This window comes from Corvus kubaryi, unplaced genomic scaffold (genome assembly GCF_017639235.1).
Source record: "Corvus kubaryi isolate FWS band 111438036 unplaced genomic scaffold, C.kubaryi_AGA036_p1.0 37328, whole genome shotgun sequence".
Classification (NCBI taxonomy): domain Eukaryota; kingdom Metazoa; phylum Chordata; class Aves; order Passeriformes; family Corvidae; genus Corvus; species Corvus kubaryi.
This window is the reverse complement of record NW_024581106.1, coordinates 705,324-730,405: the sequence shown is the minus strand read 5'-3', so window position 1 is coordinate 730,405 and position 25,082 is coordinate 705,324. Positions and strand designations below refer to the sequence as shown.

Sequence of the window (25,082 nt, the reverse complement as noted above, 5' to 3'; positions counted from 1 at the left end):
GTAAAAAAAGAATGAAAAAAAAAATTGGCAACTTGTTAGGTTGGAGAGGCACTGCCAACTTTTCCTACTGAAACTGAACTACTGCAGAGCCAAAACTGTGGGTTTGAGCTGCCTCAGGCTTAGGTCTCCCACTTCCTGGGCAAGTACTGTCACAAGTAGCTGATTTTAGTAAATTGGGCACCCCCTTCACCAGCTGTGTTTTTTAATGAGAATGACTAACTTTTTCTGGTTTGTGCTTAAGTCTTGTCAGGCACTCAGAGCATGTTTGATTTACAGTGAAAGTGAAAAATATGTTTCCTTTTTAACATTTACCTGTTTATTCCACTTAAGTATTGTTTCCATTATTGTAGGTGAAGATTAGCCTAAACCTGAGATAGTCTAACTTTCTCCTCAACCACTCCATAGCCAAAACATTAGATATTGAGTCATCCCCCCACAACCTCATCCATGGCTGTGCCTCCAGCTGTGTTTGGAATGCACAGAACAATTTAGAAGAAAATCCTCCAATCTTTGAGTGGTGTAGACACAATAAAATCTGGTTAATAAGCTGTATATTGCTTTATTTTTGTTTGTAAACCTATCTTTCTTTTTTTTTAGTTACTAGGTGCTGGGCAGTGATTTGTCACCTTCTTACTTGTAAAGAGTGGGTTTCCTGTAAAAAAATGAAGAAAAAGTTGGTCTCCCCACTATTGCAGGGTAACAACATATGCACAAACATAGGTTGTCTATTTTAGCTTCGAACAATATTTTACCTGTTGAAAGTAATCCTGTAAATGTTCACTGATTGTTCTTGTAGGGGAGGTCAGAATCATGTCCTCTGTAAAGATGTATATGTAGCTTGAGCTATTGAACATGCTTTTTGCTTTTCCCTGATTTATCTGAAAAGGTTATGTAGAGCAGCCCTAAGGAGAGGTTATTGAAAAGAAGATACTTACAGTAGCAGTTGTTTTCTTACTGCAGGGAAGAAATTTAGGGTTCTTTCAAAGTGGCACAAGCACATGGTTAAGCTTTGCTTTGGTAATGGTTAGTGTAATTAACACTTGTCATCTTTGAGGAATAAGGGGCACCTTTGGTAAAACATGAAACAATTGGGATAGGGATCTTGGCTGATACTGAGGCCAATTGTCCATTTTGATCATGGTACTTAAGAATCAGTTGGGGTTTTTTTTTAATTTAACAGAAACAGTCCTTAAGGTATCTTTCAAGGAATGTACTGAAGCATTAAGGCTCTTAATTGAATCTCCAGAGTTGTGGTCATAAAATTGACTTGCGTCAAATACATGGAATAAATGGTTAGGAAAAAAACTTGCACAAACTGTTTGCTCTTTAAAATCTGTTCCAAATTCTAGAATGGGTGCATAATTCAAATAAATGAGCTGGCCACTAAAGCCCTGCAGTGCTGGGCCACAGCTGATGTTGAACGGTGTGGCTTGTGTTCCTTTCTCACCTGCCTCAATGTCTACTATTTTTTTTTTTTTTAATTTCCTCCTGAAAATACTTTCTATGATTTAGTGATAGCACTGATTTGGTCGTGTTCTGCTGTCTTCCAAAGAGGTGAACTTCCTGGACTGCTGCTTTTTTGTTTTGTTTAGATGCCTTATAATCAACCAACCTGCTGGAAAGTGCCTGCTTTCAGATATGTGCGTCATCTCTCCGGCAATTGAGAGGTCCAGAGAATTGTCCTTTGTGCCATGTATTTTGTAGGATTGCTTTAAAATGCTCAGTCAGCACTCTTTTAACAGTAGGGTTGAAAAAATTCTCAACTACCTGTTGGGACATAAATGTGTTTTTTTTAAAGGAAAGACCTTGAGTGTTTATTAGTGTTATGTGAGTTGCAAATCAAAATGAAAATCTTTTCAGTAGAGTCTGTTCTTGCAATTCACAGTAAGTGGGTTCAGCTGGTGTTGTGTGTGTGTTTTTTTTAAGCTGTTGAAATTTGTCTGTAATATCTCTGTGAGTTGATGAGCTCAACTACTCCATTTCCAGTTACTAAGAAAATGAGTTATACTGAAAAAGTTGAGCATGATTGACCCGCTAATAAGACTAGAGTTTGGTCTTATTGATTAATAGTATCCTCTGATTTATATTTTATTTAATTAATGATTTAATTTTGGGCTACTGAGTCATATTGTTGAGTAGGAAACTGTTCTGCTTGGCTGGCTTTATTTAAGTACACATGGAATAAAATTCTTGGGTTGTCGATAAACTTGAGACTTTTAAAGTTTTTTATAGTTTTTCTGAAGGATTTTCAATGACACTTATTCATGGGACAAGAGACACAAACTTGAGTCCTTTTTTTCCTACTTCTTTCAAATCATGGCCTTGAGGTGAAACCGTATGCTGCTTTAGCAGTTCAGTTTCCATAATACATCTCCAGGAAGAAACCTCCCTTCATCTTTGTTACTCCCTTGTAAAATAAATTTATCGTTACAGCATCCTCCTGCCCTGTCTTTAAGAAGCTTTTGTGCTTGAGCTTTCCCATTGTACTTTAAGTGAAATATGTATAACATATTTAGAGCTTTTATTTAATTAAATTTTATTTAATTTAATAAAATTTTTATTATAATATTCAGCTTTTTCAATCTATGCTGAATTTTGCAGCCCAAATGCATGTAGGCTAAAATGGAAGCTGAAACTAATTGTTGAATAGTGAGTCTGCTCTTTGTGACATTTCCTAATTTTACAGGCTTTCCTGTTCCCTCTACTTTTACTGTTTACTTGTTGTGTCTGTTCTGTGTGACTTAAGAGTGACCAGGATCTACTTTCTGTACTGATTCTGTAAAGCTGCTGCTACGTAAAGACATGACCTGTGACTGCTGGTTTGCTGAAGCTGTTGGTTAGTGGCAGCTGCCAGCAAATCCCGATGCAACATTGTCCATCATTAGGGAATATAGTGAGAATGAACAGGAAGTGTCATTGTATGAAACACAGGATCTGTCCGTGTGTTGGGTACTGTACGCAGTTTTGGTTGCTCACGAGGGGAGCTACAGAAAGGAAGGGGAAGCAGATTTCTTAAAAGTGGTCTGAAATGGGTGGTGGGAGTTGGAAGTGACCAAGGCAGTGGGGTAAAGTGGTTGTGGAGCTGTTATTCACCAAATTGTGCAATATGAAAATTGTAGAGTGCTCATTGAGATTTGATTTAGAAAAGAAACTACACAAGGAGAAGCAAACATATGTAGTTTGTTAATACACAAGATTATACAGGCAGATTATATTAGCAGATTCAAGAAAACAAACTCACGTGCATCCAATCCGTAACAGATGCAAGCGGAATAGGCAGAGATGTACGCTTTACCAGCTGTAATGGACCTGCTGTGAATATTGGGGAGTCTGAGGAAAATGGATGTCAAATAAGTGATTAAGGCTCGTGTGCTGGTGATTGTGTTGGAGACAGAACATGCCCTTAGACTGACCTCTGGTCTTGGTAACACGCTTCTGTTTTGCTACTGAGTTTCTTCTATCCAGAAAGTGTTCAAGGAGGAAAACCTCATTTTATACTTTGTTTACAGAATTTAGACCAGTTCCTCAAGCTGTTCTCAAGTTACTATTTGACAAACAGAAGGCTACATGATAGGTGGTAATGTTTTTAGTAACGTCTGCATTCTGGAGTAGATCATAACTGCAATACCTCATTGTGTACAAGTTTTAGAGTAATCTTTTAACAACTTTGTTTTTCCTAGAGTTTTTTTATACTCATGTGTGAAGATTTGAAAATGTTGGTCCCAGCCATTGTTGTTATTAATATTTAGAGACATCAGTTTTTTGTTGGCAAATTTATCTATTCCTATAATTATGCAATAGGAAGAACACTAGGAAACAATGCCCAATTCATAGTTTTACAGTAAATATGAAGCATGTATCTGTTTGGATCATACCAAAATTCCAGTATTCAAAATTATTGTGGCATAATTCTCAAGTAGACAAGAAACCTTCAAAAAAGGTGGAGAGAAATGGATATACTTTAAAGAATAAGCTCGTAATTCTAATATCATTAGTCTTAGAACATGTACTTTTCTGGGAGAGTTCACACATTCACACCAGGTACATTCTCATATCCACTAATAGCTCTAATTTTACTGTTAATGGGAGGGATTGGAAGGAATACATCTCAATAGAAGCCATAGGGAATGAATGCAGATGTGTATGTTGCGCTACTAAATGTGTAATTAATTGGTTAAATCTGGGTTATAATCCATGTAAAATGAAAGAGCAAGTAAAATGTTACATGTGAGGTCGTCACTGGGATGGAAAGAGAGACCTATCTATACAGATATATCTACACACACATTATAATGTTTTTATTTTCTTTTCCTTCATGAAGTCCTGATCACCATTGTTTTACTTGGTTTATGGTTTTTTTTTTTAATCAGACTTACAAGATTCTTTTAAAAAACCTTGAAAAATTCAATAGCCTAAAGATCCCTAGTTAAAAGATAATTAAGATAATATAAGTATCACTTACATGCATGTGAAACACTTTCACTTGCTACAGATTATTTTTGCACAAGGAAATTCACTGTGGTAGAAAAGCCATTCTCTGGCAACAGCATTCAGTATAAATCTCTGGATTCTTTTCAGTTGAAGTTTGCCGCCAGAGGTTCTGGGTTTCCATGGTATCTAATCCCTGTTTGACAGACACACTTGGTATTTCTACATAGCTGTGGAATGGCAGCAATGGACTTCTGTTCAGCTTTCCTGCTTCTAGTTCAGATTTTACATGTTTGACCTTCTGACATATTAACTGCTGTTGAAAGCATTCTGCAGAGATGCCTCATGAAAAAAAAAAAACAACAAACCAACCCACTTTGCTTTCATGAAAGGATATTGTTAGATCTGGGTGTTGGATGGTTGATGCTTGCCAAGTGATGGGATGGTGAGGAAAAGAAAATGATGTGCATCTGTGCAGTCAGGAATTCTAATCAGATTTAATCACTTAGTTTTGAATACATAAAAGTGAAAAGTAGCTGAAAATTTCATAGTATTCAGTGTTTATTAATCTGAAGGCTCACTAGTCTTTAGAGGATGTGGTTTCTCTGGAGTGCTGTGGCTGTGGCCAGGACTATATTTCAGCAGAGCATGCATTTGGTAGTGAACTGCAAATAGTTGCCTTCCTGATAGCTGGTCTGCATGGATTCATGGTAGATTGGTGTTAAAACATGCATTTGAAGAAAAAGGCATGTTGTAAACTACCTTATTTGTGGAGGATAAAAACCAGATACTGAGGAGAAAGCTAATAAGTTAAAGTACAATGTGGTTTGTTTGGCTTATTTTCTCAAGAATTCTTGTATTCTAGAAAACTCTGAAATACTTCTTTCAAATAGCTGTTGTGGATATGTTTTTTTCGAAATAAACAAGAAGATATAAACATTTATTTTGCAGAAGGATTTATTTATCTCTTCTGCTCTTAAAGTTATTCTCGAAGTGTAACTACAGAATATTGGTTTTAGTTTCGATTTTTCAGTGGCTACCAGTGACCTAAATCAGAGCCAATTGATCTTAGCACTTGCCTGCAGCAAGTTTGCTGATGACACCAAGCTGTGTGGTGTGGTTGACATGCTAGAGGGAAGGGATGCCACCCAGAAGGACCTTGACAGGCTTGAGAGATGGGTGGGTACAAACATCATGAATTTCAACAAGGCCAAGTGTATAAGGTCTTGTGCCTGGACTGGGGCAATCCCAAGCACAAACACAGGCTGGGGATGAACAGATGAAGAGCAGCCCTGCCGAGAAGGACTTGGGGGTGTTGGTGGATGAGAGGCTGGACATGACCCAGCCATGGGCACTTGCAGCCCAGGGAGCCAAATGTGTCCTGGGCTGCATCCAAAGCAGTGTGGGCAGCAGGGCCAGGGAGGGGATTCTGCCCCTCTGCTCTGCTCTGGTGAGACCCCACCTGGAACATTGCATCCAGCTCTGAGGTCCCCAGCAGAGGAAGGACATGGAGCTGTTGGAGCGAGTCCAGAGGAGGCCACCAAGATGTTTAGAGAGATGGAGCAGCTCTCCTATGAGGAAAGGCTGGGAGAGTTTGAGTTGTTCAGCCTGGAGAAGGGAAGGCTCTGGGGGTACCTTATGGCAGATTTCCAGTGCTTAAAGGTGGCTAAAAGAAGGCCAGCGAGAGTCGTCTTACAAGTGCATGCAGTGACAGGACAAGGGAGAATGGCTTCAAACTGGAGGAGGGAAGGTTTGGGTTAGGTGTTTGGAAGAAATTGTTTACTGTGAGGGTGGAGAGACGCTGGAAGAGGTTGGCCAGCAAAGCTGTGGGCACCCCATCCATGGAAGTGTTCAAGGCCAGGCTGGATGGAGCTCTGAGCAGTCTGGTCTACTGGAAGGTGTCCCTGTCCATGGCAAGGGGATTGGAACTATGTTATCTTTAAGCTCCCTTCCAACACAGACCAGTCTGTGATTCTATGAGTGGTGATTATGGTTTAATGATATATGTTTTATGTGTTTTTCTAAAAATAAAAAAATGATAGTATGAGCTGTTGATACTATTAGGTGGCATTCAGAAACAAGAAACAACATGAAGTATTTTTCTAACCGGTTCAGAATCAAATTTTATTTCAAGATTTTTTTTTTTTGTCTTGAAAATCCCAAGATTACGATTTTGCTATTAACAGATAAATAAATCTTATTTTTAGACTAGCAAAGCTGAAAAATGCAGTATGTGGTTACAAAACAAGCATTAAATTTGCAGCCTCTATTTGTTCAAGTGAAGTTATTTTTATGTAGCAAGAGTTGTCTGCTTTCAAGCCTCATTTGTGGAGAGCAGTTTAGTGCAGACTTACAAATCACTACCAGTAGGCAAGTGTAAAGGGATCTGAATTTTTCAGCAAAATGAGAGCATCAGGTGAAACAGATGTGAGAAGCTCCCTGTAACCTTAATGAAGATGATAGCTTTTTTCCTAACCCATTGTTATATTTACTGTAGTTACCCACCTATCATATTTACAATGTTATGATTTCTGTGGAATAAATACGTGTGTACCAGTATGGAAGATGTCATGAATCTAATGCAGAATTGGCAGAGTTCTTTTTATGCACTGCACTGGCAATCTTGAGTCTGTCATGCCTTTCCCTCCAATACTAGAAGCTACAATAAATGGATATTTTTTGTTGACCTCTTGTCATAATCTGAAAAATAGATAATAGAAGGCGAAAGTAACTTCTACCGAATGAAGAAGATAAATCTCAGATGCCAAGAGTTCCTTTTTGTGAAGGAAGTGTATCAATGGACTGTTTTGCATACAGAGGTTGAACTTGGATGATCTACTTGATTGTCTCTACAGTTTTACTTAAAGCAAAATATTAGGTCCAGCATTGTGGAATTTCTGTGTATTGTAATATTATTAGTTTTAATACAGTTTGGAAGAACCCATGAGGGTTCACATACCCATGACCCATCATTATGAGGTCAAAACTGGAGGAGTCAAGGCTTCTTCAAAAACATAATTTCATTTGAAGGGTAGAAAGAAGGATATGTTAAAAGTGCTTTGTAATTTATGATTGCTAATGAGAATTTTGTGTAGCTCTGTGGTGCCCCAGACAGAACCATCACTGCTAAAATTTACCTAAAAGTCACATTTTGACAAGATGAGCTTGTAATAAAGGTATTAGAAGAAACAGGAGAAGAAAGCTGGCTAGTTGTTTGGGGTTTTGTTTTTAACTTATATGGCAGTATCCCCTGCATAATTTTGTGCTACACTAAAGAAATTATGTACGCAGAGCAAAAAAAGCATATGTTTATAAATAAAGGATTTTTAAAATATCTGCAATATGCTGTTGAAGTTGTGTTGTAGTAATTTTATAATGTACTGGTTTCCATAAATCATATTTTGTGAAAGGAGTAAAGAGCAGCTTTTGAAATGTAAAATCAGGTAACAGAAAATGAGTGGTGTTTTTACACTGACTAGAATTAGTGTGTTCTACTTCAGTGCACTTTATCAGAGAGCATCATTCTAATCTTGTGTACGTATGGTGTACGTACGTATAGTACGTACAGGTGATATAAGACATGTTATTATATCCTTTTCTCCTGATTTTTTTTTTAAGTGGCATAATTGAATAACTTGCCTATATTGCCACTCTTGTACAACTAGTCAGTTCATCAGAAATGAAGCAAACTGTTTAGCCAGGAAAGCAAACATCTGTAGGTCAGATAGTTACTACCTGCAGATAGATGAAAAGTGTTCTGTAGAGAATGAGATCTTTTAGTTTTTATTTTGATAAACTTAAACATTTAAAGTATCTGCATCAGTTCCCTCAGTAAAAGCTTCTGTTCTAAGCACTTTCTCATGGGTCATGTTTCTTTGTAAGCTGTCAGCTGATTTCATATGTTGCATCTGATTACTTTGGAAATAATTACACAAAATAACAGACTTAAGGAAATCAATTGTAGAAGGAATAATTGTGTACATTGTGAAAGAATAATTTCTTTTTTTAAAGAAATTATTAATGTAAAACTAGAAAATAAAGGTAGCTGTATTTTATACAATATTTTGGTGCTGAAAGGTCTGGCATTGATTTTAACTTCTTTGGAAATGAAATAGTGAATCACTGTTCTGTAGATCTTTTCTGGGAAAGAAACTGAAGATAGTGTTGGGCAAAAATCATATGAAGGAAACAATTATGTTTTCCTGTGCTGTTCACCCTTTAGTAGTTACTACAAGATTGAGTTGTTGTCAGTAGAACAGCCATTGCTCCTCAATTGATCTTTGAATTTTACATGTTCTAACACAGATACATTTTGAGAATACAAGCATGCAATGTACTGTAGTTTGAGGGCTGCAAAAGCAGAGATTGAAATACTGGCATTAACAATTTAAGAGTAATGTGTCTAATAGCAAAGTACTCACTTCTTTTTTTCAGTAAAGCTCCATACAGTCAGCCAGATACCCCAAGTACAGACTAAAACATGAAGGAAAAATTTCAGTGTCACCAGCTTTTAAAATGTGAGGGAGGGAATAGGGGAAGGTACCAATTTACAGTTGTCTGTGGTTTAATAGGTCTTGATAATTGTTTTGACCATGATCTTGACAAAAGCAGCTATATTGCTTACTACCAAATAATGGTTCATTGAGGGCTTGGGAGGGGCTGAGATGATGAACTGTAAGTTTTCCTTTGTCCTTTAATTAAAAAGTAGGCAAAATATTCTTCTGTATTAGAAAAACAAAATCTTCTATACTGTTTATATACTTTCAATGTTAAATGCTGCTTCAGGTGACATTCAAGTACATAGCATAAGTAATGCCTTGAAACAGACATTTTCTGTTCTTTTCTGGGTGTTTTTAGCTTGGTTTCTATGGCAATGAAGTCTATGCAGAATGTCAGGCCTCTTCTTCCCCTGTCTCCAAAAATAACTTCTAAATTTACTGCCAGTAGAAGCCAAAATTAAACGTGAAGGGGGAGGCTTAGAGGTAGTCAGATTCCTCCTGGTTTCAGGGAGGCTGGTGATTCCAGAGAGGAGAGTGCTCTGTGAAGACAAGACAGAGTTGCTTCAAGACAAAAATGATATAACTGGTGCTGTCTACCCTGCTGGTGTGGGCAAAATTTCCAGTTTACTGGGGCAAGTTCTGGTGCAGTTGTGGGGTTTTGTTTTGTGTTTTTTAACCCAGCGAAATTGTCTTCTGAAAGGAGCTGAAGTTACTGCCTTGAGGAGAGAGTAGAATACAGGACATTTGAACAAGAACTAACAAAAGCTGGTTTGTGTTTGTGGAACAACTTGTGTTTATTATTCTAGCTGTAAACACTCAAGCTACTTAATCCAATTCTTGTGATTTTTTTTCTTTTTTTTTTTTAATTAAAGGATTCAGGATTTTTCTTTAAGTTGCTGCAGCATTGAGATAACCTTGGTGCTTTTCAGAATTTCTGAGAGGCCTTTATAATAGAAGAGAGGATAAACAGAAATACTTGGTTCCTGAATATAAGTCTTACAAAATAAAGACACTTTGAGTGAACTAAAGGGTATAACAGGTCTCTCTATTGTATGGAGCCCTTCGGATGGAATTTTTCCATTGCAGTTGCTTTAACCATTGAATGACCTGTTAGCTTTGTCTTCGAAGGCAAGAAGTCTCATGTACATGCTCTTGTCTGATTTTCATGTTAACTCCATCGTCTACTAATTACTCCACTGTTAGTATATTGCAGATAATTTGCAGTAAAACAGCTTTCAAAAAAGCATGTAGGAGGTGTAAAATTAAATTTCTGGGGAATGGCAACGTTTTTTGTTTGGTTTCTTTTAGGAGTAATCTCTGTATCTTCAGAATAGTGATAGCACTTACTGTGGCATGGTAGGGAAAAAAAGTTGCAGTGATTGAAGAGGAGGAGGACAGGAGAGGAATAATGAAAGTAACAAAGATCCATTTAAGTTGGCTTTACTTTTTCCCCTGCCCAAAGACCAGGTTGTTGTGGTGGGGTAGTCAGAACTACATACACATCCAAAATGAGGGTCAGTGTAAGAGCTATTAGTGTAAGAACTATGCCAGTAGTGTATTTTTTGTATCTTAGCTAATCAAATGATGGTTTTATTGAAAAATGGGCTTATTTTGGCTATGTCCATTGCAATACTGTATTTTTCTTGTGAATGATTGTTCTTAATTTAGAACCATAACATTTGTAGCTCTCAGCTTGCTTTTCTGGTCTGTTCAACCTTTTTAGAGTTGAGTGGTTTGTATTCTCAGTTGCTTTCTGTATCCCAGCATATATTAGGTTATTTTGAAGTGTTTTTGTTTTCTTTGGCTTTAACTACTCTAAATGGATAAAAATACTTCTCATATTACTGCTACTTCTGGATTACTGATTAGGCATTAAATGACCTGATTGCTCAGGACCCAGAAACCCTCAAAAGCACCTATCATTTCTATTGAAGGTGACCTCCGAGCGTCAGGAAACATTTTTTTCTTTTTTTTTTTTTTTTCTCCTTATTTTTAGTAATGTGAAGGTGACTGAGCACTGAAACAGGTTTTCTGCACAGCCTATGTAGTCTCTATCCTTGAAGGTATTCAAAAGGCGTTTGGATGTGGTCTCATACATCCAGCTGTAGGTGTCTCTCCTTGAGCAGAGAGGTTGAACTAGATGGGCTCAGAGGTCCCTTTCAACCTCAACTGTTCTGTGAACTTTGATATAATCTGCATATGAAAACAATTTGGAGTGTTACACTGCTTAATAAGAAATTTAGCATTCTTTCTTCTCAGAATGCACTTTTTCCAGTAACCTGATTGTACTTTGCCTAATAGGAAATAATTGTAGTTCTATTCTTAATATTTGTTACTGAAATAATATTTTTCTGTAGCGTGTTTGTAACAAGTACCAATTTGAAATTATAGCATTCTTCTTTTAGATATGTAACTTAATCTTATTTTTTGGTCTGGGTTTTACATGTGGTGCTTCAGTTGTTGCCTTCTAGGCATATAATCTTGTAGTTCACACTACTGGAACTAGCACTTTTTAAATTCCAGTACTCTTTCTTTTTAAAAGCTTTATACATTCTAGCACTATCAAGTTAGCTGAAAGAGTCAAAAATATCTTCTCTAAGAAAAGATATTCGCTGCTGGATCTGACAGTTTTAATCAACATTCTTCCTTATCTAAATTCTTATTTCTGCACATGCTTTACTGGACATGTCTTTTTCAAAGCTGTATCTTAATCAAGAAAAAAAACCAAACAACCAGCAACTTGAAGTTTTGTTGGGAAAAGTTTGTTTCCAGAGTGTAAAGAAAAGCAGAATATTTTGAGAAGTCTTAGAATTTGCATGGAGAAGCTCTTGGACAAGATGTAGGAGAATGAAAGTCCCAGTTACAGAAGTAGAAATGTGTGTTAATTCTTTCTCTTCCAGATAAATACAATAAACAATAATATTTCTCACCTGATGGGTTTTAAAATAGATTAATACATTTTATGACTGTATATAAGAACAAAAATATAATGGTATTAAAATATTCATATAGTAGTATTTTGCCATGTAGTAGACATGGAAAACTCCAGATTTCCAGTAAACATGGAAGACTCCCTGAACATCACTGAGAAGAAAACCATTCCCGGGGGGGGGAAAAAAAAAAAGGCAAGGCAGTTAAGTTAATCTTTAGCTGATTACTTAAAAGAATTTAGCTGGACTACTTGAAGTGGTCACGTGCTGTTTTGTAAATAATTTCTTTTGTTGATGGCAGTAATCTTGTCTCTCTTTGAGCATGTCTCTGCAAGTATTAGGTTGTCATGGGAAGTATTCCCTGAATGCCTCTGAAATGCGTGTGTTTCTCTCCTAAGCTTCACAATGAGGATGACTCCCCAGAGCCTTCAGCAGCTGAGCAGCCTTCGACGTCTGCAGAGACTCCGCAGCCTCCGCAGACAGCAGCCTTACCTGAGGCAGATACTTCCCCTCCACCTTACTGTAGCATAGCTGTGGAAGCAGCTGCAACCTCAGGTATTTTTCTTGCACAGCAGGTTGTCAGGGACGAGTGTGTATCAATCAGCCCTTGGTTCAAAGTGGTCTGATGCTGCCATGTATTTTTTTTTTCCATGCACACAATTGCAGTAAAAAGCTGTCCTTTGATGTGCAGCCCTTTGGTTTGTTCAGAAGAAGCATGCTTGTAAATTACGCTGATTGTTCCAAATTGCTAGACTAAATGGATATTCATTAAGTAGTTTAATAGGTTTTATTTAAGTCTGCTTGCAGTTCATTTCCACATTTAATCTACATCTTTGAGTAGTGCTCCATTATTAGACCTCATTAGCAATTTTCATTGCCTCTTTATAAAAACCCCCTCAGATTTCTTTAGTGTGTGACATGGTTTGGTGACAATACTGCCATGAAAAGGTTAATTTTACTTTAAAGGCTCTTGATAAAACTTCTCATGAAAAATGAGTAATGGGTCTCTTATCCATTTATTCACTGCTCCCTTTCTTAGGAGATTGTGACTTTTCTTGCGGATACGGGAGACTTAACAGCAGGCAACATCGAAGTTCCTGTTTAAGTAAAATTGCATGGATTTGTGTCTCCCATGTGCCAAATAAATACTTTAGGAGTAGTTACCAACCTAATTTTTTTAATGTTGGTTAAAAGAACAGTTTCCTCTCCCTGTTCTTTGAGACAGTGTTTGCAAGTATAATACATAGCTGTGTGGAATTATCCCTATATATAACATCCTTGTGTTGGTGTGCTGACAAATCTGTTAACCATGTGATCTGTGCTGACAAATCTTTACCGTGTAAGCAGCCTTGTAATGAACTACTGCTTGCTTTAGGAGGAAGCTCAAGGCATATTTTAAGTACTTTTAATTAAATGCTGTTAATAATTCTATTCTATACAGTGATGTTTTACTGTTACAACACAGAAGAATGAAGTCTGTGCTCCATTTTGATGGAAGGAATATTTTTAAAAGAATGTGTTGAGATTGAAATCTTGGAAAAACTGATTTTCAGAGAGCACCTGGAGTTGGCAACAGGCCACACTAATAAGAATACAGCATGGCTGTTACCAGACTGAAGTAACAGATTGATAATGATATTTAAAAGCTTTTTTTTTTTCAATATTTTTGTGTGTATGTCTTTTGTATGATTGGATAAAAAGCATTTAGTTGGAATGCCTAGGGATATAACTAAACAAATATGATTTTTTTTGTTCATAAGTTTGTTGACTCCTTGCCAGCATCTGTGTTAAGGTTTCTGCCTTGGGTAGCCGCTGCGGCGTGCGGAGGTGGTGAAGTGCCGTGACCTTCCCAAAACTGTCCCCAGATAGAGGGAGCTGCTTTGGCGCTGAGGCCAAATGCAGGCACAGGCTCACACCCCCTGGGTGGTGCAACCACTCAATCACACGTCCAAAGGTGGCGATCAGTGGAAAAGAGGCGAGAAGGGTCTTTTGTATGGGATTCCAACAATGAGGGTTTATTCCACATGGGGAGGGTCCAGGAGCAAAAGACAAAATGGAGGATGAGGGTGCAGGTTTCTATATGGGGCTGGTTGGGGTGGGGAAAGATCAGAACTGATGGTTTGAGGGCAAGAAGGCAGAGTGATGGTGGAACAAAGGTGCAACAACCAATGGGGAAGTAGGAGGGGTGGGCAGGAGAACAGAAAGCACTGGGAGAACCAGGAGAGGGGAACTTCCTAGATGGGGGCCAAACAAGGTATAAAGGGGTGGGGACCAAGGGGCCAATCCAGAATACAGAAACAGCATATATCAACATAATGAAACAATGCATTGTGGGAAAGCTCCTTGTGCTCACCACAACCTTGGGGGGTGGTTCAGGACTTAGGGGCTGTCCCACCAGCAGACCTCTTTTGTTCCTGGGCCAACTGGCCCACTGGTCCTGACCAGTGCGGTTTCATACACTGCAACATCTCCCCCTTCTTTATTTAAAGACAGGGCCTGCCCCAATTATTTGTAAAGTAGCCTCTTGAAGCAACCAAACAAACATACAAAAATAAAAATTATCAAAAGGACCCACAGAGCAAGTCAGAGCAAAGAATTCAGCCACCCTTTCAACCCCCAAGGTCCAAAGAGCTCTTCAAACCACTCTGGTTCCTTTTCCACCTGCAGTTTTTTAATATGGTCCTGCATTTCTTGAGTTGTGGCATGGATGCCCTTACTATGCGATGAGAGGTTGAAGCAGCAAAGCCCTTCAAAATCTTTGCAGCCACATCCATGGGCCAGTAGCAAAGAATCGATTGCGGCCCGATTTTGGAGGGTCGCGTGCCTGGTGGTCTCTTCGTCTTCAAGGACCTGACTTAATGCATTGGATGTCAGGTTGGCCTGCTTGCCTAACCAGCGTTCCAGGTGGGAAATCTCCTCTAATGCTTTCGCGATGGCCACCCATGGCAGAAAAAGGGTGACTGCCACTTTCTTTACCCTGGACCAATCCACAATTGCATCATTGCAGTTTGGATCTAATTGTCTTAGGTCTCTCTTTTGGAGACCCAATTCACTTTGGTGTCGCCAATTAAGAATTTGAGTTTTGTTTGGAGCTAGTAGAGAAAGCCGGCCAAGCATGCATGGTCCTCCTTGAAGGCAGGATGGAAGCCCTGCCCATGCCCTTTCTCCACAAATTAAGAACAAGCCCAGTTGGAGCACCTTGGGTTTATTGGTGGACGCTGAAAATGTTTTAGTGGTATGATTGCACCACTCTTCTGAGTTATAAGCCTTTTGTACAGGATTTGTCACATTCTGTTTTCCAATTCCCTTATAAAAGAAGTGGATGCAATAGGGAGCTTCGGAGGACCCCAGCAGATCCAATTCCTGGGGCTCCTCTGGTGCATGTTTTAATGTCTTTGCCCATACATCCCAGGTGTCACACAGGCTAGGTCTCTTCCCCGTAGGGGATATTCACTCGGAGATAGGGGTATCCCCACCAGGCACAAGGACAGGGGATTGTCCACACTGCCCATGGACAGGCACCATCAAGCTGTTAAAAGTTTTTCTTTTAAAAATATTTTTACAAACTTTAAAATGCAAATATCTTCAGTTTCAGTCTCTGTAAAAAAATGTACTTTAAAGGTAGATAATTATGTGCATGTGAAAGTTAATATTCTTGACATCTTTCTGGTTTGAAAATAAATAACTTTTTTATTTTGAACAGACACACACAATGAGTTTTATCCTGTACCACCTCCATACAGTGTAGCTACCTCTCTTCCTACGTACGATGAAGCAGAGAAGGCCAAAGCTGCAGCCATGGCAGCTGCTGCAGCTGAAGTTGCCCAGCGAGTAAGTGATACAGTTCTGCTGTATTTCAGTTTTGTGGAATGTGTTAGGCTAATTATTTATAACAATTGGGCCCATATTATGACCCATTACGGTAATAATGGTGGGTGGATAATATAAATATTTTGGATGTTTAGGCTTATATAGATAGTGTAAGTTAGTTGTAAAATACTGTGACAAGCACATCATATTCAGTCTTTTGAGAGACATAGCTGTCTAAACAGCTTTAAAAGCCGAATGTTGCCCTGTTTTAATAGTTTATCTAGTATTTTGTTGACTTTTAATTAGGTATTTCCTACTAATGTTTGTAGAGTTATTGCTGTTGTTTAGTGTTTTGGATGGTAGAAACAAAAGAATTACCATAGACCTTTAGAGAGAAAGGGAGAGTTCCAACAGTCTGGAAGTGTCATGACCCCAAATCATGTAGATAGTTTTTAAAAGGAAAGGTTCCTCTTGTTTGATCTATGGAAACTTAAATACTGATGTTCAAAGAAATGTTCCAAGTACTTAAAACAAAAAAGCCCCTGCACAAGTTGTGGTAAACAGTAAATAGGCATATATTCAGTGTTTCTAGTTTTGTAAGAATTAACCTTAAGAAGAATACAGTCTTCAAAACAGAAGATTGATGTCTGCAGTTAGTGATAAATGTTAGTTTTGTAAGCAAGTTTGTTATTTTCTCTCAAGTTTTGGAATGTGGAAGTTCTGCTTGGTAGTATTGACCATAATATATTATACCCAAAAAAGACTTCCAGTTCTTTCACTAAAAATCTCCTCCTTGAGATCAAAAGTGATTACATTTGATACACATTTAAAACCTTACTGGCCGCAGTGTGCTTGTGGCTGGAAAAAGCCCTTTACTCACCCAGCAGGAGGTAGGTCCTTCCTGGACTGCTGCACAGTGCTCACAGTGCACAACACTCACTTTAAGGTATGCACAGCTAAAGTTAAAGTGGATTTGTGTAACATCACCAGTGACAGTGTCACACAAATCTGTTTGGCTGAATTTAGGAGGAAACCATGGTTTTTGAATGGTTACTTGCCAAATTTTAGCAGTGAGGGGATGATCTCCATTGTAAAATTTTATCTACTCTAACAGGAGCATGGATTCTCTGTAGTCTGTCCTTACTGCTTGTCACATAAGTAAAACTTTTGCTGAAATACTGGTCTGAATGAAACCCTTATTCTGAAATTACAAACTTGGAGCATTAACAACCCAAACCCTAACTTTTAGAGTACCTGTGACGCTGAAGGCAGGATGTGCAGCTCTTGCAAGATTCTTGTTCTTACATCTAGAACCCTATGAAGTGCAAACTTCAGACAAACAAGCAATCTCCCTTGACAACTCAGTCTGGGGTTCAGCCAATTGCAAGAATAAACCTAGAAAAACAAACAAAACCCCAAACCAAAACAAAAAGTATTTTTTGTCTTGTCATTTTAAGCTTTTATTTACTCCTTCTTACAAGTTCAGGTTGCTGTGACAGAAACTTCTTTTGCCCTTCCTCAAACAGTCTGCCCGCTTTTGGTCAATCCACAGATTTTTGAAAAATTAATTTCCTCAGTTGATACATATAGCTTCAAATTTTGTAAATGCATAGAGATGGTCTTGCATGAAAATGTTTAGGCTGCTTGTAGCTCTGAAGGGGATGGGATGTAAGATGTGCTGTTCCCAGAGAACATTCTCAAATGTTCTGTATCAGAGTAGAATTACAGAACTAAAAGTAGATACACCTTATGGCTGCTCTTCACTGCTTTCGGTGAAATCATTGAACCTGAGAAATAGCAATTTCTGGTGTGCCCTGAAGCAGTTTTATTATTCTTAGCCTTCAGTTAGAAGGGAAGGGGAAAGCCACTAGATTCAGCTGTCTTCAGTGATGGGTAGTGGGAAGAAACACCTGAACAGAGGCTGAGCCTCTGAACCTTACATGTTGTGGGAAGTCTGGTTTTGATTGAGCAAGCAGGTAACTGGCTCTGGCAGAGATCAGAGAGGATGTGTCTAAGTCAAAACAAGAAAAGGCAAGGATGAATGGAGAGCAATGGTATGGACAGAGTAGAAAGACTTAAATGACAAACAGAAGGGAAAAGGATAAACTGGGATTGGTGGAGAAAGGAACCCAAGTGGGGACAAAATGTAGTACTGGGAAAGGAGCTGAAGCTGGCGTGTGAGAAAAGAAGAGCAGCGAGGGAAAAGGAATCTGGAGTTGAGGCAAGAGAGCTGGATACAGTGATGAAGTGAAAAATAAACTTTTTCACAGTCTGCTTTGCTAGAACATACCAGAGAACTTGACATTCAAGAACTACGTGCTGACACCACAAGAATTTCACTTACTTATGAAAAATCAGTAGGAACATACTATCATTCCCCCAATGCAGAGATTGACTAAAAGGTTCTAGACTTATGGCAGTACTAAGTATCAGAAGTCTGCACAGTGTATCTGAAAGTCACATTCTTGCTGACTGCCGAAGAGCTCAAGTTTGGCAGTAATTCTGCTCAGTTTGCTTCTGTGGTTTTTTTTTTTTTCTTTTTTTTTTTTTAAGCAAATGCATGCACACACACAAGCTGTATTAGAGAAACAGCATTAAGGTTGCAAAGTTGGGATTTGGGAAAAAAGTAAGAAATGCTGAAGCTGAGTTTCAGTTTTGTAGATGATATTAAAATTATGTGCCAGTGCAGTTTTAATTACTGCCATTTTAATTATCTTACCACGTGATGCTGCCGCAAAATCCCTACCTTATTTATTACCTCTGGACTTACACTGAGATAGACTAAGGCTGTGTAATAAAACTGTCTTAATGTGGCAGATGGTTGGAATAAGAAAGAAGGGTCTTGTTACAGTTTCAGTGGTGGTTTGCCATCTTTGGGGGAAGGCTTTAGCTCTGAATACCCATGGAAGAACAGATAAGTAACTTAATTATGTAACAGTAGTGCAAAGTTTGTTTTCTCACTTTCACAAGTGACAGCTGCAGACATTACCTGACCTGCATGTTACACACTTTGCAAAACATAGACAAATGATGTAACATGTAGATTTTTCAGTTTTTATTTTCAGCCTTATGAAATTAGTGCTCTTACAAATGTGAACTCTGCTGTGTTCTGTGCTTCTGGTCTCTTCCTTGTAAACTGAGGATATATTGCCTCTACTGCAATAATGTGAACAGTTGGAAAAAGTTAAATGTTACTTTGAGTGATGTGTGAAGCTGATAATTTTCATGGTATTCTCCAAAGTGTGCAGTGAAGGTTACAAATCTATTCATTAAGCAAAAGAGAGGAAAATGACGTGAAAGGGCAGGACCCTTAATAAGCAGCTTTCATATTTTTGTCCCCCAAATCATGTAGGGCACTTAAAAAAAAAAAAAAGATCCTTAATGTGATCATATTAAATACTTCATCATAGGCCCTGTATTAACAGATAAAATGAACAATCCAAACTTAATATTTACTGAAACTTTCAGTAATTTTATAATTCTTTGTGTAGCTTGTCTTACAGGAATAGATTGTGTATAAACATGCATGCCTTTCAAATGCTCCCAGATGTCTCATTTCAACAAAGAAATTCTACTAGCCCTGTGTCATCAGTAGTGATAGCATTAGTTATCCTGGCTTTTTCTTTCCAAATTCTCAAGGTCAGTTTTGGAAGGTCAATTAAAATGGACAAAAATACTGCTAACAGTTTAATGACTTGTTTGTATGTTGCAATGAATGGCTTTTACTTAATGCTTTTCAGTTGCATTTGTCTTATGTTTTTCTGTTTTTACATGCTTAGCACGCCCAGTTTAGGGAATCTAGGAGTCTGTTTGATGAAATATTCCTCAGTCGTCCAGAGGTATGGTATAGTTCTCTCTAGTTTAGACTTTGCTATGAATTTTCCTGCTGGCAAACAAATGCTTCTGGGGTTAATTGTGCCTTTCCCCCCCCACTATTAATTTCTCCATATTGGTTCATATACTGAAGGCATAATTTTTGGGGTTTATTAAGTAATTTAACCTTTTCCTCTGAAGTTTTTCTCTGTAAACATTGCATTGGGAAGAGTTATATCAGTTTAGTGGTTCTTTACTTGATTAAAGGTGGTTGTATGCCATGCTAGATTTCAGTTTGAAAAAAGCTAAAAAAACATTAAGGAGAAAAAACAGTCCTCCTCTTGCAGAGTACTACAGAGAGCACTGTAGTTTACAGGGAGTTAATAGATTCAACTTCAATAGATGCTGTGTACCATTGATGTTCTTTTGCTTAGAGAAATTACTCTGTGTGACTTGCCATTTATGTTGATAATATAATTCACTGTTTAGATGTTTCTCTGGTCATAGGAACAATAAATTTTCTGTTCCTACAGATGTCAGCTTATTTAGAAAGTGAGAAATGCTGTCTATCTTCCTTAACTTGTCTAAATTCGTCAGAAATCAATGAGATACTGAAACAGTGTTAAATATCTTAACAGATTTGTGTGTGTTGTGTTACATACTTCTCATTAAAAAGAAAAATATAAATAAAATATATAATCTCATTCATAAAAGTGTCACAGAAGTATTTGATGACAATATGTTTAAGCATCAGCGTAGAGGACAGTTGGTCTTCATTGCCCATTTTCACTCCTCAGTACATGGTGGCAAACAATTTTATTTCGAAGAAAGACTAGGGCAATTGACACCAACCAGATCAAATGAGAGCACTGAAAGACAGCCAGTATTAGTGGGACTTGAGCAGTGGTCAGTTAGGGTTTTCTGTCTGCAGGACTGCTCATAAAACCTCATAATCCTAAATGATGTAGATATAGGCTGATGTAATTTCTTAGTATTCTAAGTATTTAATTTCTTAAACACTCTCATAATTTTTGTATGCCAGTTTTTACAGACCATAAAGAGAACTCAATTTCCCCTTCTTTTCTATGGAGTGTGATAAATTACTACTTGTTCACACTTAATACAACAGTGCTTTTTGCAGACGTCTGCTCTCATGTTCCTGAGCTGTACTTACTGACTTGTGCTTCTCACATGTGTAAGCCTCAGAGAAGCCTCTGCTAAACTTGTTACTGTCATTGAACAAAATTTTCTTTTTTCTGAGGCAACTTTTTCATGGAGCATAATTCACTAATTGTTTTGGAAATACCAGTATTAAGTACAGTAGTTAGCAGACAGTTTAAAAAAAGCCCAAAATTATTATGTATGGGGTTTTGTGGACCTTGTGAAATTAAAATCGAAAGTACTTTTTTTTTGTCCTGACTTGAAAAAGGAGCTTTTGTGGCATGCATTTCAGAGATAAATGCATTCAAATGCAGCTCTTTTTAAAATGCTTTTTCAGCCCTTCCTTCCCTCCCGTTCCCTTCCTCTCAATCAGTCTTGTAGCTGCAGCAAAGTTGAGCTAAATAAATTAATGCTTTCTTAGTCACTTAAGATGACCATTTAGAGACACCTGAAATTATGTGGAGTTGAATTATAGCCCCTTAAGATTGTTGTTCAGCTGGCTTTTTGTGCTTTCCTTGGAATTGTCTGTGTGAATAGCAGTGTTTTTAAAGTAAGTTATCTGATACAGTGTCTTGGTTAATTAATCTGAAATACAGAGCACAGCTGGAATTTCACAGCCATGTTACTAAGGGTGAATGCTGACTGCTCTGAGTTGGTACAGCAGTCATTCGAGCACATTTTTAACCTAATTGCCATACCTTGGTAAATTATTTTGCTCTGTTGACAAAGGGGAGCATGTGACCGAGCTTTAGACCACTGTGCTTGTTTAATGCCCTTTCAGTCATAAACATTATTTCTGTATTAAGTGCTTGTGGGTGAAACAGCCAAGTAAATTTCAATTGAATTGATCTCTCTTGATTTCGTTTGTTTTTATAGGTAATTTCTTATATCAGTTCCAATACATTATGTTAAATAGGAGCAAAAATTAGGAAAAGAATGTTACATGTGCTTCTGTTTAGACCATATTACTGCTGCTACTGACAGCATTATTTAACTTGTGTCATCCTGCATTGTTTTGATGTTACTCATTTAAGAATAAAAATGGTGTTTGATTGGCCTTAGTTTTCATTAGGCTCTTTAGGAAGTGCTGTAATTGTGAAAACTTTAGTGTTTGCCAGGCTACAGCTGAAGCAATGTTTCACCTGTGCATAGAACTGCATATATAATATCTGCCAAGTTCTGTTGAAAATCGAGTGCTGAGAAGCAAAGCAACTCTCCCTTTCAGTATTTTAAGGTCCAGCATTTTGACACAATGGGAGAAATCTTTGGATCGTTTTGACTGACATTTGTTTGCTTTGTTTGACTTCAAGTACTGTGCTTTTTGAGCTTAGAAGCCTTTTAGACACTTCTAATGTCCTCGCGCCCTCTAGTGACCCTGGAGGTGTTCTTTGCCTTGCTTATGTTTTGCTGTGGGTTATAAAATTTGTTAGTGCAATGCTGTTGCATCAACACTTGATTTTAAGATACTAACCTTATTCCATCACCTATTTTATATTTAGGGAATTATTAGAAGACCTTTCCAGCAGGAAAACTATAGACCATACTGTGTGATGACTTTTCAAAAAAATATTTAGTAGTTTGGCTACATGTCAAGATAGTTACAGTAAAAAAAAGAATTATGTTGGTTTTGATTGTTGAAGTACTAATCTGAAATAATTCTAGCTTCATTTAAGATGAATAGACAGTATATACATATCTTCTACAGAAATTTTACAGAAAATTTGGGCTCTGTCAATATAAGCAACAAATAAGACTTGTTTTATAGTTATAAATTATTTTTTTAAAACTTCCTTTATGTGGACATGTTACGGAAATGTTAATTTTCTTCTAGCTTTAGAAACATGATTAATACTTTATCCTATAGGTAGTTATTCTAAACTTTTCACTAAATTATCACTAACCTGTAAATCCAGGAAGAAGAGTATCCACCACGGGATGATTTCAGTGATGCAGATCAGCTTAGAGTTGGCAATGATGGCATCTTCATGTTGGCATTTTTCAGTAAGTTATCTTGTATCCCAGACCTACTGAGGTATATATTAATTGTACCTTTTTTCTATGGACTATAAAAGAGAGCTGTGATAAATTGCATTAATGTACTGTAATGAACAGATTTTTCTGACTGTGCACAGATATAAACACTTCCTGTTCCAGATACAGCAAATATCCTGCCTTTTTTTTGGTGGCATCTGTCACAGATAAGGGGATAAAGCAAAGTCATGGTAAATGCTTGAAGGTCTAGCACTGGAAATTCTATCATCTTCTAGTTGGACCACCAGCTTGAATTAAGGGCCAGGTCACGGTAATCTGGCAATTGATTTTTTTACTAGAAAAAAATTGAGAGAGGTGTGCTGTGTAAAAGTTGCTAATGTTAGCACAGTGAATTAAACAGCCGTGGATGGATTTTTGGAACAAATACAACCATACTCATTTTCAGGTTGAACTAACCACTGTCATATAAAAATGTGTTGTCTTAGGTAACCTCTGATTGCGAGCCCTCCTGTAGCTCTTCATCATGTACTGTGTGCACACTGTGCACGTCTTGTAACTTGTGTACTGCATTCAGCAAAGTTAGATTTAGCAACTAGAAGCTGTTTCTACAAGGAAGCTGTGTTAGTTTTACCAATTACTTATTTCTTTCTAATTTCTGACGATTTTTTCCCTTTCTGAAATAAATGTATTTGGCACCCTGGATGGAAGCTTGCTATTGGGGATATATCTGTTCTGCTGAGAATTCATCAGGATTAAAGCTGATTGATTATCCACTGAAATGTCCATGTCTTTCAACCTAGGTTTCATACTAGTTCTTTCTTCTGTAATCTTTTTTGCAATCTCTTTAACTGTTACAGATGCAGATTACCATGCTTTCACAGAAGGTTTTTTTCATGTTGGTGTGTGATGTACTGGGACAATGTGGTGTTTGCATCTTGGGGTAAAAATATGTGTCTGCCTCACATAGCAAATCTATGTGATATATATAAAGACACAGGGTAGTGAGTTCTGTAGTCTGACCTCTTTCTGTGTGGGAGCATGCAAAGAGTATATTCTTGGGGGCAAAGGGAGGTGTGACTTCATTTTTCTTTTTCCCCTTTTTTCCTCTCCCTTTTCTATGTGCTGTAACTTTTTGTGTTTAAGCGATTTAGGTCCTTTATTGTGTGAACTTGTTCTTGCTTTTAAATTCTGATTCAGGCCTTCATTGGCACTGCACTTGGAGGTCAAGGGGATTGTTGGCTTTAATATGTCAGTCCTTTAAGTCACAGTTGTCCAAAATTGCGTTTCCAGAACCTTGTGTCCACCTTCAAGAATGCAAGTGTGTATTTGGATAAACTGGCAACTTTCTCTTCAAATATGTATTTAGCTGAGTCTGACTGCACAGAGCAGTACTCTTCCACATTGGACAAAAATACTCTGTAGATCATAATTTTTCTTGATTGTTCTGAGACTATTTTATTTCAAACTTTGCTTGCCTATGAAGGAAACGCATAAAATGAGTGCTTACACGTTGTAAGGTATTTATGCAAGTGTGTGTTTAATTGGGATGTGTAGGTTATTATGGATACTGGTTACATGGGGAAATTGATAAACTTGCTGTTTGTGCTCAGAGTACGAGGAGTTCACAAAAACAGTCATAGTAATAGACCTATAATGTTAGTTTTTGGTAGTTTTTCTTAGGAAATTGGAGAATTAAATGAAAAATGAGCTTAACATAATGAGGGTATGTTGTATATAGTGGGTTGTGTATTCATGTTTGTCCAATAAGGAGATTAAAGTCTCCAGAAAGCTAATGTGTGTAGATTTAAGAGAGCTGTAATTAAAATGAAATTTACAGTAAGGCTATCTTTTGGGTTTTTTTCCAGGGTGGGATAACTTTAAATGCTGCAAGTAGAGGCGGCAGATCACAGCCTCAAATAAATTCCCTCAAATAGTTAAAATGTAGGAGAACTGTATCAGGAGCTGTTCTCTATGAAAGGAGAGGGAACGAAAGGTTTGTTCTAATTGTGCTCTCCCACCTCCTCCCCTGACTGTCGAGTACAGCGTTGGAAGATCTTGGGGATGGAAGTGGGAGCAGATAGCTTTGTTTTAAGTATAAGAGTAAGTTAGCATTCTTTAATTTCATTTTATTCAAGTGAAATGTAGTAAAATAAACTTTTCACTGAGCTTACCTGCATATTGCAATCACTTAGTGATATGTAGCCACCATCTAGTGGTAGCTGCCCACGTTGCATAAAATTGCTGTCTCGAGGCCATCTCGTGGCCAGATCTGTTTCTTGTTTGTTGGGGAGTTTTGGTTGTTCTAGGAGTCTGGTGCATGCCAGTTACAGGCCTGTTTCCCATCTAAGCTATAGAGTGTTGTTCTGTTTAGCAGAACTAAAAGAATGAGACAATACACACTAAAGAAGAGAAGTCTTTTGCATGAAGAGGTGGGGTTTTTTTGCTTGGT

The 25,082-nt window shown here is 37.7% G+C and overlaps 1 protein-coding gene across 3 annotated transcripts in view; it reads left to right on the top strand.

The window, feature by feature from the left end:
- Positions 1-25,082, top strand: part of NDFIP2 (Nedd4 family interacting protein 2) — a 47,216-nt gene that overhangs the window by 6,321 nt on the left and 15,813 nt on the right. For 2 of the 3 annotated variants that reach the window (XM_042029592.1, XM_042029591.1), the window contains exons 2-5: positions 12,256-12,412; positions 15,561-15,688; positions 19,447-19,506; positions 22,555-22,642. In XM_042029592.1, coding sequence (XP_041885526.1) covers positions 12,256-12,412; positions 15,561-15,688; positions 19,447-19,506; positions 22,555-22,642 — 433 coding nt within the window. The remainder of the gene's footprint in view (positions 1-12,255; positions 12,413-15,560; positions 15,689-19,446; positions 19,507-22,554; positions 22,643-25,082) is intronic. The other variant, XM_042029593.1, reaches the window with a different exon arrangement.